The sequence below is a fragment of the Dermacentor variabilis genome, chromosome 1 (assembly GCF_050947875.1).
Source record: "Dermacentor variabilis isolate Ectoservices chromosome 1, ASM5094787v1, whole genome shotgun sequence".
NCBI lineage: Eukaryota > Metazoa > Arthropoda > Arachnida > Ixodida > Ixodidae > Dermacentor > Dermacentor variabilis.
The window spans coordinates 283853475-283867476 of record NC_134568.1 but is presented as its reverse complement, the minus strand read 5'-3'; the positions used below and the strand labels follow the sequence as shown (position 1 = coordinate 283867476).

At 40.5% G+C, this 14002-nt stretch overlaps 1 protein-coding gene across 2 annotated transcripts in view; it reads left to right on the top strand.

Moving 5' to 3' along the window:
* E(z) (histone-lysine N-methyltransferase E(z)) overlaps nucleotides 1-13284 on the top strand; it is a 68768-nt gene extending 55484 nt beyond the window's left edge. For both annotated transcript variants that reach the window (XM_075677180.1, XM_075677172.1), the window contains 6 exons: nucleotides 2690-2803; nucleotides 9072-9133; nucleotides 9191-9286; nucleotides 10048-10129; nucleotides 10201-10366; nucleotides 13012-13284. In XM_075677180.1, the coding sequence (XP_075533295.1) occupies nucleotides 2690-2803; nucleotides 9072-9133; nucleotides 9191-9286; nucleotides 10048-10129; nucleotides 10201-10366; nucleotides 13012-13072 (581 nt within the window). In that variant the 3' untranslated portion in view covers nucleotides 13073-13284. The remainder of the gene's footprint in view (nucleotides 1-2689; nucleotides 2804-9071; nucleotides 9134-9190; nucleotides 9287-10047; nucleotides 10130-10200; nucleotides 10367-13011) is intronic.
* The last annotated feature ends 718 nt before the right edge of the window (nucleotides 13285-14002 follow it).

Sequence of the window (14002 nt, the reverse complement as noted above, 5' to 3'; positions counted from 1 at the left end):
AGAAATTAGGGAACCCATAAAAACTAATAAAGAAAAGGCACTACTTGGGATGGATGCACATGCTGAGAAGATATTCAAATTCACTGTCTAACAGTGCTGTTAATCATGATTGTATTGCGCCACCAACTAGCCCTGTTCATTGCTTTACAAAGTGATATTGATGCCTGGCTAATGCAAGTCTCTCCTAATCTTTTAATCTGAAAGGTCTCAATTATTTCACATGTAGTATGGCATTTGTGTCTTGAAAGGATGTTTGTGTCCACAAACAAAGGTGTACTACCACTATTAAAATAATGCTCCGCTAGATGTAATGTGATTTCTGATGAGGATGTAGCTTCTGGCATCAACTAGTGAGATTTAGTAGCTGAGCTTGTGGTAAATAAAGGTGTTTCATGTTAAAAGTTGCTTGTTCTTCTAAAACTGCATGGGTCGACCAATATTCAAATTATGTTTTACTTCTAGGCGAGTTCAGTATATAGAGGTCAGCCTATATTCGTGTTCAACCTATATCAATGTAAATATGGTAACTATGTCTTTTTATTGACATGAAAATTTCTTCGTATCTGCGCAATTTATTAAAAAAATGTGTGTTGTAGAGAAAAAGTTTTTATTCATCCTTATCAAGGTGCCTCAGCTGGTTTTCAACAGCTCATTTTCAAAAAAGCCATAGCTAAAATTGTGGCAATTGCAGCAACACGAGAAGTTTATCCAAGCGCGGCACATTGTGCTTCGAGCAGGTGTAAAAAAAATATGCTGTAGAAAGTGTACAAAGAAAAAAGTCTACAAAAAAATGCAATTTCTGTTAATAAGTCTTATACATCATGTGCTTACACATCTTGGAAGAATATGTTATTCTAGGGTTGTGCAAATATTCGAAATTTTTAATACAAATCAAAATAGTCTTAGCTGTTCTATTTGGCAGAAGAACTGAAAGCTGAGTGAGTTGGTTCCTACTGTGGGCGCAATATTTGCATCATCTTTATCTCTACACATCATCGTCATGAGCCGTCCCGGCTCATAGTCTTCATGGCTCGGAATCTTCTATAATAAAGAAGTTCCGTAGAAGTGGTAGAGGTGCTGCGTCAAATTTTCGGTTGCACACAAAACACACGGATAAAGGAAGGACTTCACAACACTAGCACAACGTGTCATCTAGTCCTCCCATTGTCAGTGTGTTTCGTGCACACCCTGAAGTATGGATGTGTATTCTATTCATGCCCGATTCGAGAATTCACTATTCAAAGTTGTTGAATATCCATTTTGTTCTAATACTGCAAGGGAAAAACAACAGTTCTTGCAGTCTACAGGGAGAAAGACTGACGCAAATAAAGACTTGTTCAAATAATTCTGGCTTAGCAGGACCGCTGTTGTTGCACAGATGATTGAGTTCCTGAACTAACACATGAAAGAGGTCACTTATGCACAATATTTACCAGCCATTGAGTTGTCTAGTCTTAGGCAGCTACTTCGATTTAGACAAATCAATTTATTAACTGACCAATTGCACCATGTTTGGATTCCTTTAAAACGATGCACAGTGCTGTAATTTGCTCTTTCAACAACCACTACACTCTACTAGCTGCATTTGGGACGTCCTGTTCCTTTTTTTCACTAGTATTGTTTTCATAAACCATATGGTGATCGAACTGTATCACGGTGCACAGGTATCAAATAATGTAAACAAGCTTTTTGTTACGGATTTGATTTGATACTCAAGAGTCGGTTTTCTCAAATAGCACTCATATTCGATTCGATTAGAGAATTTTGCTATTCAAAAACCCCTATAAATTTCTTCTGCTTTGTATGGACTCGGTATGAATGACAATAAAAGGAAACATAGGAAAGGGGGAGCACAGGAGTGGGAAGCGTCAAGACGTTGCATTGCATGCCGCACACTCTCATGATGACACTACCTGAGATGGCTTTCTTTATGTAACCGGCAATTTTGGGCGCTGACAAGGCGAAGCAAAAGAAAAATAATAAAAGAGAACAAAAATATCGCATTTAGAAATAACTATTCTGAGAAATACAGCCTCAATCTTCTTCTGAGTGCACAGAGAGATGATTAGTGCCGTAATTATGTAGTTCTGTTTTTCACCTCAACACAGTTCCTAGCTCTTAAAGTTCATTTAGTCGTGGTATTGGTGTATGAAAAAAAAAAATTCTCGCGGTCACTTCTAAATTTTAAAAATGCCTTTTCAGGTCATTTTTTTTAAATAAAGACTAGAAATCCAATACATGATCCTGGTGAAAGTATGCAGAAGTACGTTCCTACATTGAGAGGTTGTGAACAATGTGAATGCACTTTTTTTGCATTTGCATACAACCTTAAACTTCATTGATACTCATGTACAAAACATTGATTTTGGCCTCCCATCTGCCAGAGAAAGCATTTCTTTCACCTCCTGCCAAAACTCATGTATGCCCCACAAGTCGGTAGCACTGTGCAGTATATCACCATAGGGCAAGATAAAGTTTACTGTGGCAAACCGTCATAATTTTTTATATTTCACTGAATTGGAAAGAAATTAGAGCTCTGAACCCGAACTGAACTGGCTCTTTTCGGTTTGAGACCCAGGATAGCATGCTTAAACAACCTGTTTCATTAATTCTGTACTGACAGAATTATAAAACATCTTAAAATGTGTGTTTTCTAACATAAATTCTTGTTTGTTGGATACACTTACAGGTCAGCAGCGATTCCCAGGGTGCCGCTGCAAGGCACAGTGCAACACCAAGCAATGTCCCTGTTACCTGGCAGTGCGAGAGTGTGACCCTGACCTGTGCCAGACTTGCGGAGCCGGTGCGTTTTCTAAATTCGGAAGGCTACATCCTTTTAAGGGACACTAAAAAGCAAAATTATTTCACCTGTGTTGGTAAATTACCCTTTTTCAATAACAAGAATGCCACTCTTATCGCGAGAAGAGGCTTAGTAAGACAGAAATGGGACAAAAAAGGAAAGACTTGTGGTGACGTTGCCTTGAATTTGTCACACCAGCTAGCTGTGAGGTCATGGATTTTGGCAGCATCTGCTAGGGCCTAGTTAATTGTTTATCAGTAAAAATAGACTACATTGTGTTCTAAAGGAGCCAAAGAATGAGCACGACAAGTTTCTGAAACTTTTACTGAGCCAATATAGCCCAAATATGAAAAAATACTTTGAAATCTGTGATGTCACACTGACATACCGGTGCTGGGGTTTCAGCGAGAAATTAAAGAAAAGAAGAACCTTCACTTTAATTTTCTTGGTAATAATCAATGTACTATCGGAAATTAAAGAAAATAGAATTTTCAAAGAATACTTTATCAGTCTCCCCTGATGTAGTGTTTCTGTATAGCATTCCTTTAATGTTCCAGTACCATTATGCTAATTCCAATTAATCCAGTAGCCACTGGGCACGAGCACTGACATTGAACTGTAATGTGCGATCTGTGAAAAATGGTAGATCTCATATTTTATTTTTACTGTGTTTGCTTCGCACACTTAAGGGTATGTGTTTACAACAAAGATGTAATGTTTAATGTCTGTTGTTTCTGAAAATAGTGCGAGATATTACAACAATTTGTGATTTGCGGAAATGCTATAGCAGTGGCCATGTCTTCAGCCATGTAACTGTCATCTTGTAACTGGCTGCGCTGAGTTTAGTGTTTTCTCTGGTCTCCTTCCCAGTAGGTGCCATGATCATCTACTTATTTATTTCCATTAGAGAATGAATGCTTCTGTAAGCAGTCTCCAGGGGTTAACCCAGCTTGCATCAGCTGACTTCGTCCTATGCCTCCAAATTTCCTAATGTCATCACGCACAAAATTATCTGCCACTCTTGGCTAATCCTTGAGGAGGAATGGGAAGAGTTTCTGCTCATTATATCTTCAGTATTATTAGGTCCTTTTCAAAAATTTGGTAGTAATACAGTAGGACCATGCTTATTGCGAACAAAAGCAAGACGACCTTCAAAAGACACGACAACACTTAGCCATTTGGTTACAGTGAATGCATGGCCGCAGTACCAATTCACCCACTTCGGTACCTGTGCGGCGGCATAATTCACAATAAAGGTGGCCTTGCCACGCATGGGTCCTTTTCCAGAACTCCCTTTAGTGGAGGCTACACTTCCCCACAGCGGTGTTGTGAGGCAGGCATGTGGTGCTCCTAGGTACTGTGAGGGCTCTGCAATCAGAGTTTGCACTGTGTGAATGATGTTCTGCTCCACACCACTGTCTGTGCATCTTTGAAGATATAGTTGCTTTTAGTGGCTGCATTTTCTTTTACAGTGTGTTTGTTATTTAGCTCTTCCTGTGCACATGTTCGACTCCAAGAGTGTTGTACACAAAAATCTAACAGACGAACACATAAATCATATTATCTGTTTTGTGGCGTGAGCGACCAAAGGAAAGCTTCCACATGTGTATTATTCTGCAGTCATGCATAGCACTTCTGCGCTGTTAAATGAAATGCAGTAGAGCTTAACAGCAATATGCTGATGTGTTCCGTATTAAACTGTACCAGAAAGTAGGATTAACTAGAAGAGGCATGTTTTCCCTGCCATCTTATCTGTAGTGGTATGCAAAATTGGAAAGAACTATGTTCCCTGTACAGACAAACTCCTGGGAAAATCATACAATCCGTGCAACATACAATGACAAAGTTGTTGATATTGAATATTGCTGCATGGGCATTGAAAAATGATTCCATCCCTTGTGGGTTACCAAGACTTTCCAAGTACTTGCTATCCAATCACAAGAAGCGGCAAAAACTACAGTTACAGTTGTGCCTCGAAGAACAAAGCGAACTTGTTCTGTGGTGGGGTTGGTTTTGCGAGACATTCATTATGCAGAACATGTTTTCTCCCTGTGTCCTATGGGAAGCCTGTTGATTCCTTCCTGAAGCATCGTTAATTAAGAAAAAATGAAGAAAAAGAGAAATAGAAGGAAAAATATTACAACACAAATCAGGCAAAAACTTAAAGTGTATTTATGAAGGAAGGATGTTCAAGATCCAAATAGTGTGCTTAGATCCATCTACGCAGTCTGTGTGCTTATAACGGATATTGGATGTAGTGAAAGCATTTTTGCGCAGAATATGAATTCGTCATAACATGTCTGAACTGTATTTACATGTCTTGATAGATTCGGGGCAGCTATAGCAGTATGCTTATGCCAAGAGGATTTACATTGCCCTCTCACCATGGGGTGCAGCTAAAAGCAGCCCATACAGCTTTCTGTTAACAAGCCACCGTAAAATGAAATGAGCTTGCGGCTGCATCTCCTTGGCTTGCATTTTTTGTGTTTGCTGCCATGAGCGAACTTGGACCCACAGTGGATGTTGGTGCCCCATGCAGTGAAGCTGGTGGAATGCTGTGATATCTGCAGTGCATGCTAATGTCATTCTTGATAGCACACATCGGAAGCAATGAGCCAGAAACAAGCAGGCAAGCAGCTTAGCAAAGAAGCACTGTCTTCTCTCATTGTGCTGTGCAAACGTTAGCATCCCGGTCAATGATGTCAATTGTTTTCGCAAAGCATGACAGGGAGCCTAAGAGCCACAGAACAAGTAGAGTTTATGTCAATGCTGCAAGGACCTGCAATTTGAAGTCAGCCACCCGCATGGTCTGTAGAATCATGTTATAAAACATTTTCTTGGCAACTTCGGCAAGTGATATTCAGTTAGAGATGCGTGCTTATTACATACAAAAAAATAAACGGAAACATTTCAAGCTTGAAATTTTTTCACTGCTTTTCAAGTACCATTTGTATCTGATGACAGTGTGATGCTGTTCAGTAATTATGCCTTAGTAAATATCCTTTCACTGTAGACATTGCCTCCCCCCCCCCCCCCCCCCTCGTGCCTTGCAAGCGAAAGACGGCGCGCTTCCACCCCGCTTTCCTTCCTCCCTCGTGCGCAAGATATTGAGCCACGATCATTGGCTGACCCTCGCAAGTCGGTTGCCAACACGGCAAAAGTCTGTTTTATACGCCCAGTTTTGACGAAAATTGCCACTAATTTCGTCTGCTGTAGCCAGTAGTCCGTTGTAGCGCAGTTCGTTAAAAGTGAACTTCGTTGCATTAATAAAATAGATAGAACAAACTAAGGCTGAAATATGGTCCATTATATTCGAAAGTCTATTGTACGCAGGTCTGTTGTAACGAGCATAGACTGTATGCAACTTTTTGCCAGTTTCTTGGGAAGAGAAGTGCTCTAAATTTTGCCCAGAGTAAGCTGTGGTTTCTGTTTTAGCCATGCAGTGTTAAGTGGACACTAAATAAAATTATTAAGTTAGGCTAGTTTTGTGAAATACGCTTTTTGAATTACACCGGCATCAGTGCTTCTTTGATTAGAGGTATTGATAGCCACAAAGGATGGAGATTGCTGCTGTCACCACCTTGAAATTCCTGCACAAAGCCCTTGCAACATCATAGGTTTTGGTAGCATCTGCATAGCCTCAGTAATTTTTATTGCGATAGCAATTGTATAAACACTCCAGGTGCATTCCTGCCATGAGCATCGCCATGATGTTCCGCATAAAGTCCAAGTGCAATAACATCTCAGCCACGTGCCATATGCTGTATGTGCCAGTGAAAGCATGGGAGGGTGAGGCGACGATGGTGGCTCGATTTCGCACACGCATAGGAGGAAGGCAGGAAGGAAGTGCGCTGTACACCCCCTCCCTGGTGGAAGGCACCAGGGAGGGGAGGGGAGTGTTCTACTCCGGCGGTAGCCGCGGATGGCACAGCCGAGCGGGCCCTATCTTGAAAGCAATCCCCAACGGGGACAGAGTGCACCGAGTGCTGATTGCTTCATGTGTGCTGTGTTCTTGCTGCTTAGTTTGCGTTGAAGCGAAAGGCAGCACAAAGGTCAACCCACTTGCTGCTGCTGCCATGCTTCCTCACACCAGTGTTTTGACAGCGAGTGTCCGCGGTCATCGAGTGAGATCTGTGCATGTTTGCTTCTGCGTGCGTGACACAATTCTTGTTAATTTAGTCAGTCAGCAAATGTTTACACATTTGTACAGCCGATAAAACTACTATCCTTACTTTGTATAGCTGTCTAATCCTTTGCTATCGCAATCGATGCTTCGCCTTTAGAGTGAAACTGCAACTTTTTATTTGCGAGAATGGATTACATTGCATAAAAAAATAGCAATGAATCAAGCTCACAACTTTGATAAGCTCTTTGTTCACAGGGTGGCTGAAATACACGAAAGTTGTGACAACAGAAGTCATTAACATAATTGTTTATCTGTGAAATTTAAAAAAGGCAGTTTGGCTTTCATTTTCTCTGCTAATAAATCTATTTGTTTTTTCACCAAATAAATACTGATATAGCAAGTTTCTAATAATTCTAGCTTGACAGGACCAACAATTGATTCAATTATCCTGCGGGCCAAATTAAGAGACACAAAACCTTAGAATACACCACTGTGTCATTGCAGAGGTTGTGGGATCGTTCCTCATCAGGTGGGAACCGAAGGTTCGGTTTCCACCTGCGGCAAGTTGTTTTTTAATCCACTTTCATCTCCATTAATTTATCGTTTCTTTATTTCATTTATTAAGCACAAGTAATTTCCCCTATGTTGTCCTTGGTGTCAGTGTTTGTTGGCTTCTTATAATATGACTAATAAATGTCGGGCCCTCTGATTAACCTCCTTTCTTCTCGTTTCTGCATATAAAAGGAACTTTATAAGTTGTGCACATATGGCATTTTGAGAACTTGTTTTTGTTAAAAAAACACCTGTGGGGTCTTTTCTTGCAGTTAAATTGGTTTTTCTTTCTCTGGACGTGCATAACTTTCCCAACTTATTGTCAGCAGTGAACACAACTTTGACCCCATATAAACACTCTACTTTATTAATTCATTGTGACAGACAGGGAATGTCAGGTATACCCATGACTTTCTTCTTGCTCTCAGTTAATACTTGACATTTGTGTTGTCCTTTTCGTTCCTGCTAGTGTCTGTTTGCATGCCTACATTTCAGTAGCATAGATACCTACCAGGTTGCTGAACTTTCCGTTGTAAACTGTAGACTGTGTCATATAGGTTACTAATCCACCATTATCTCGAGGTCCAGATTTTCAGTTTCTTTGTAAAATGCGGAGCTGAGATGGCTGGTGTCTTGCTCAGGGCTGGCGTGGACTACTGCAAGCCATGAGTCAATAACTTCCTTGCAATTCATTAATATAGTCATGCTTTGTTGACTGTGCTGGCATTCAGTTAATTAGGTTCCATTTCATTTTCATAAAAATGGTGGTTTTGCTATTTTTATATCTCTGAGGCTTCAAAAAATAAAAGTTCACCAGAATACGCAAGTTGCATCAACACACTCCAAGCTCTTATCACTGCAGTATTCTTTGGTGTACGATTCAAATCCTAGGTGGTTGCTTGACTGTGTGCCATAATCGAATTAAAAATAATATAAAAAGTCATGGTGTGGAAGGGACGCATACAGAATCCTGCATTCACAAGCATGAAAGTGAAATATTTGGTGTGCGGAAATTTCATTTCCGCCCCGCCGTGCGGAAATGACATTCCATCTCTAAAGCCTGTCTCCTATGTGCACTTGGGAGAGACTTTGCTCTAGGAAAGAGCCATTTGGCAAGTACTTTGCAGGCAGTGTTTCCTTGTCCACCTCTGTTTTTGGCAATGCTTGCAAGCTAAGCCAGTGTAATGAAACCAGGCCAAGCAAAAGGTTCCCTCCAGCTATGTCAGCACACACTGTAACAAATATCAGCACCACCTCGCTTGCGATTGGCTTTTGTACTTAAATAACGAGAGCTTGTGGCCAGTCTTCTTCCACAAGAAAAATGAAAATAGGATCTCAAAAGAATTCTCCACCAATCAGAACTGATTTAGTGTTGCTTTTTAGTGTCCCTTTAACAACAGGATGCAGGATAAGCAGCACAAGGTGTCCTCATCTCTGCCTTTGTTCCTCACGCCTTTTAGTGCAAATGCATATTTGTATAAGCATGCCTCACCTCACTGCAGCCATCAGGATATTTTAGTGGAAGTTATTTGGGTATTGGTAAATACCCTTATTTGATTACGCATGTGGTGCCACAATTTTCTCTTCATACAGATCAGTTTGATGTTCAAAACATCTCCTGTAAGAATGTGAGTGTGCAGAGGGGCCTGAGAAAGGTAAGCTATAGACACCACTTTTCAAGATGCTGATTTGAGAACAAGTCACATTTTCAGCACCTGCTGCTGGCACCATCTGATGTTGCTGGCTGGGGAATATTCCTGAAGGAGACAGCTCAAAAAAATGAATTCATATCTGAGTACTGTGGAGAGGTAAGTATCACAGCTGGTTGTTACCCCTTAATAGTTAGTCCACTGGAGAAACTTATTGATGTAGCAGAAATGCATGCTGATCTGCTAGAATGTTTGCCGCTACAAAATTATGTTGCCTTTATAATTTGAGAAAATACAACTACAACAATTTATTACTTTTATGGTTTATCATCTCAAATATATCCCAATGAGGTAACCACGCAAACTTCTGATTGAAAGACAGTGTAAAAAAAAACAAAGAAAACATTAGCATGTCCATTTGTGTGTGGTAAAACTCAGACATTAGTAGTATGAGAAAACCCAAAAGGACATTGATGAAAGCAAATACATTGGACATATTAGGTGATATTTACGTAAGGTTAACACTGTTGTGTGGTAGAGCTCTGGCTGTTGAGTCAATAACACAACCTTAAGACTCTACACTAAGGAATGTTATACTGTTTAGCCTTCTCATTTAATTGCATTCCTTTAACCTACACATGAATACTCTGTTTGTAGATTGTTGTGTTGTTCCTGCAGTAATGTTAATTGTGCACTAATTAGCACAGTGAGTTGATCACGATATATTAAGGCCATTCATCTAAGGCACCTGTCTGAGATTAAGACTGATTGTATTCACTACCATTTGAGTGCATGTTATATATACTGTTCCCAGTGGAATTTGGTGTAGCCAGAGAAAACAATGGATGTGCTGCTTTTTTCATGCATGGTTTTTGCTGCAGTCATAGCACACCTAATTTGGCTTGTAACTTTAATCCTAGATCATTTCACAAGATGAAGCCGATCGTAGAGGAAAAGTGTATGACAAGTACATGTGCAGCTTTCTCTTCAACCTGAACAATGGTAAGGACAAGTTGGACTTTAATTGCCTTTGCATGGATGTTGACGGCTGCAATGATGCTTTCTTCTTGTAGATTTTGTTGTGGATGCCACTCGTAAGGGCAATAAGATTCGGTTTGCCAACCATTCCATTAACCCAAACTGTTATGCCAAAGTGATGATGGTGAATGGAGACCATCGCATCGGAATTTTTGCAAAACGGCACATTCAGTCTGGTGAGGAGTTGTTCTTTGACTACAGGTAAGCATCTTTTGTAGTTGTTTGTGCGCTTCTTGAAGGGTATGGATAGTAAATGACCAAGTTTCACATACTTTATTTGCATGGAGGTTTCAGTAGACAGTCAAAGTATAAAAAAGTCTGTGTCAATGATCCAGGGCTGCTATGCTACCAGTTTGGAACAGCATTCATTGGTTGTTTCTTGTCCTCTTTCATGGGTGTGGTTGCGGTTCAGTCTGTTCCACGTTAATAGATGAACATGTCCTCAAGCACCTCAAGAACAACGCTTTAGCAGTTATATTATTCAGTGAGTGTGTTTTAAATCCACAGCCATTCTTGCAAATTCTACATTGGAGATGTTATAAATTAGAATGAGGTGATATCTCTATCTCTGGGACATGTCGCATGTTCTTGAGCAAACTCGTACTGAGGCCGAAGATCAGCGTTAAAAGTTTGTCCTCTTTTTTGCCATGTTTTCAGCAATCGCAGTTATGGCAGCATTATTAGAGCTAAAATTCCTTATTTTAGTATTAATGCTGTCAAGGTTTTGCCGTTTCATCTTTTGCAAATGCTAAGCGTGCTCGTATATATTACTGCTACATTAAATGTTCGAATTTCGTGCATAGTTAGTGTGCACGCATTCAGCACCATGTAGAATTACATAATATGCACTTCTGCGATAAAATTCCGAATTTGTTGAAGTTGGTTTAAATATTGTCATTAAACAAAAGCTTGGAAAAGTCATTGAAAAGCAGAAAATAATTAATAAAGGGAAAATGAGACATCTACCCAAACATAGCTAAGTGCTACAAAGGAAACCCTTCCTTTGTGTTTGAGTGGATGTCTCATTTTCCGTTTTTTAATTACTTCTCTCCATCTTGCGGGTTTCTGCAGAACTATTACGTCAAGTAGAAACTAGTTGCAGAAAGTAAGACACCGTACATTAGTAATGGCATTTTCTATATCAGTAAAATGGGCTTACATATACAGTAAGTTCGCCTGTGATGACTAAAATCAATTTTTTGTCTGTTGACTAGCTGGAGGTAACTCTCGTGTTACATGTTTTGGTTAGCTGCTCTGCTCTCTGAAAGCAGATTAAGCTGTATTATTAAATTGTATCTCTGCAATTGCAAATTGAGAAGCTTAATAAGCCAGGAAAAATGCAAACATAAAAGGCTGGTGGTTATTCCGTCCTGAAGTTTCATACGAGCTTGCCATGACACCATGGGTTCTGACGCTGTTTGCTCCGGTGTTGGCACCGGGCAGCCATTGTATGCCGCCACTAGCACCATTTCGAGCATTGCTGCTGATGGTGAAACTGACAAACTTGAAATGCTGTGCTAGCAGACAACACGGCTACTCGCGTTTTTCTTGCTCACATGTGCCTTTTTTGTGTAACTAGAAATGCAGGAGTGCTATCTTGGATAAATGGATGTTTAAGACCCTAGGACAAATTTAGAGAGTTCATCGCATCAAAAGGAAAGACATGTTGTGATTTTGTGGGAGTTTTCATGGGCTTAGCCTGATGCACCAAGTTAAAGGTTGCCGAGCTGTACACGAGCAAAAGCAGCCACTCGTCTTTCATTCTTGTGTAGCGATTCGAGTGCAAATTTGTGAAAAACTACGTTTGATCTTGCAATTCCACATCGTCAAGATTAGTTGCAAGTGCGGGGTTGCTGTCCTTGCCTCACCTTCGCAAATACATGTGCAGCTTCACATTTTAGAATTGTTTATTGTTGTGTATCCTTAGGTGACCAGAGTACTTAATCTTGTTAAACAATTGTATATTGCAAGCCTGCCACATCAGGTGGTCTTGTTGACACGTCTTTTTTAGCATCTAGAGCTGTGTTGCACTTGGCAAGCTATTTAACTGGTCACTATTAAAGGTAATGTAATTATTTGTTGCACTCTTGAGGAACTCGAGCACCATAGTGTAATTACTGGGTCAACAGATACTCAATTAAACATACAAAAAAAAGAAGTACTTTAAACCCTGTGTAAGTGATTTTAGTGCACAATGGCAACACGACAAGCAACACAACAGAGATGGCTGTCACGTCCGCACATTGCCTACAAGTCGAGCCCCGTGTGAGAGATATGGCCTCCAGTGTAGCCAGTATGAGGGCAGCAAATGTGCACCGAAACTGGCATGATGCATGCTCCAATAATTTAAGTTGATTTGTTTTGCTGTACAGAACAACTTAAAATATTTCTGAACGTCTTGCAGTAGGTTTTCTTTCTTGCTCATGTCAAAGTTCGGTCTTTTGCTTGTTCCGTGCGACAACCAGTCGTATGTCACTGATGTACATTCTGTTCCAGCTTCGCGCTGTTGGCCAGTCTCTTATAGCACTTCTGGGCAAAGAGTGACAAATTCTAGATTTCCAGTACTGTACAATCCAGTGCCAAGAACAAACGAGTTAGTCGGACGACAGCCTGTATAGTCACTCGAAGCCATCGCTCAGCGCCATTGTGCACAGAATCGCTCACATGGGCTTTGGGCTATAAACGAGACAAAATTTTTTGTCAGTATGTTTGTATGTATGTCAGTATGTCAGTATGTATGTTCATCTGTATTTTTATTGCTGGATTTGTATTCCTCTTAAAAAAAAAATTATAGGAATATTTCAGGATCAGTAAACAATCACTTTTTTTTTTACTTTTTTTTACAGATATGGGCCTACGGAACAGCTCAAGTTTGTTGGCATTGAGAGAGAATTGGAATTCTTGTGATTTTCACTGCAGGATTTGTTGACTTTTGTATCTCTTGTGTAGTCAATTTGTAAATAGCTTCTTAACAAATGGTATTCATGACATAATTATGGCACGCACAATTTTGTCCCGCTTTTTTGCATGTTAAGCTGAGCCCTCTGAAATCATTGTTTTTGACAACGCTGTGTGCTACATGGCTGAATTTCATCCAATAAATGCACTTCTCTACTGTTTCCTGTGCTGCACTCAGACAATAGAATATGTAGAAGTAATTCACTTTGTGACGGAAGGCCAACTTTAGACCATTTATAATGTAACTGCTTATATTGCAGTACGAAATATAATGTGGCCTTTTACGACTCCCGTTTACCCTCCTTATACTCCATGCATGCAGATGTTACTTAGAACGTGGCTGTGCTAGACAAAATATCGGCTGTAATGCGGCTAGCAAAAAATACTGTGTAGACAAGCTTGGCAACGACCTACTTAAGGGGGTTTGGTGTAAGTCACCGGCGTCGCCTCCTACAGGCTATTGTAATCAGCGCGAGGTGGCAGTAGAGTGGGTGCAGTCACCGATCAACTTTGGAACACGGAAGGGACCACGAAATGTCCGCATATTCTGGCAGTCCAAATCAAGGAAAAAATCTCGACTCCACCGTTGCTATAACCCCTAATATACTAAGCGAAATAGCTTTAAATTTCGTGATGGTCGAAGAGGCCCCGGGGGCCTTCCAATGCTCCAATGCTCGAATCCCGAATGTACGGCTGTGCCGTGCACGCATAATCTCAGGTCCAATAGCCGATAAATATTGCTGCTACAAACATATATTAGTGGCAAGCTTCCCTCAACGACTTGCCACCAACCTGGCAGGCGGTGAATTTTCACCTTTCCACAATGGCTATGGTTGGGCACGGAGGAATATCACGAGGCCTAAGCAGCACTGTTTTGCT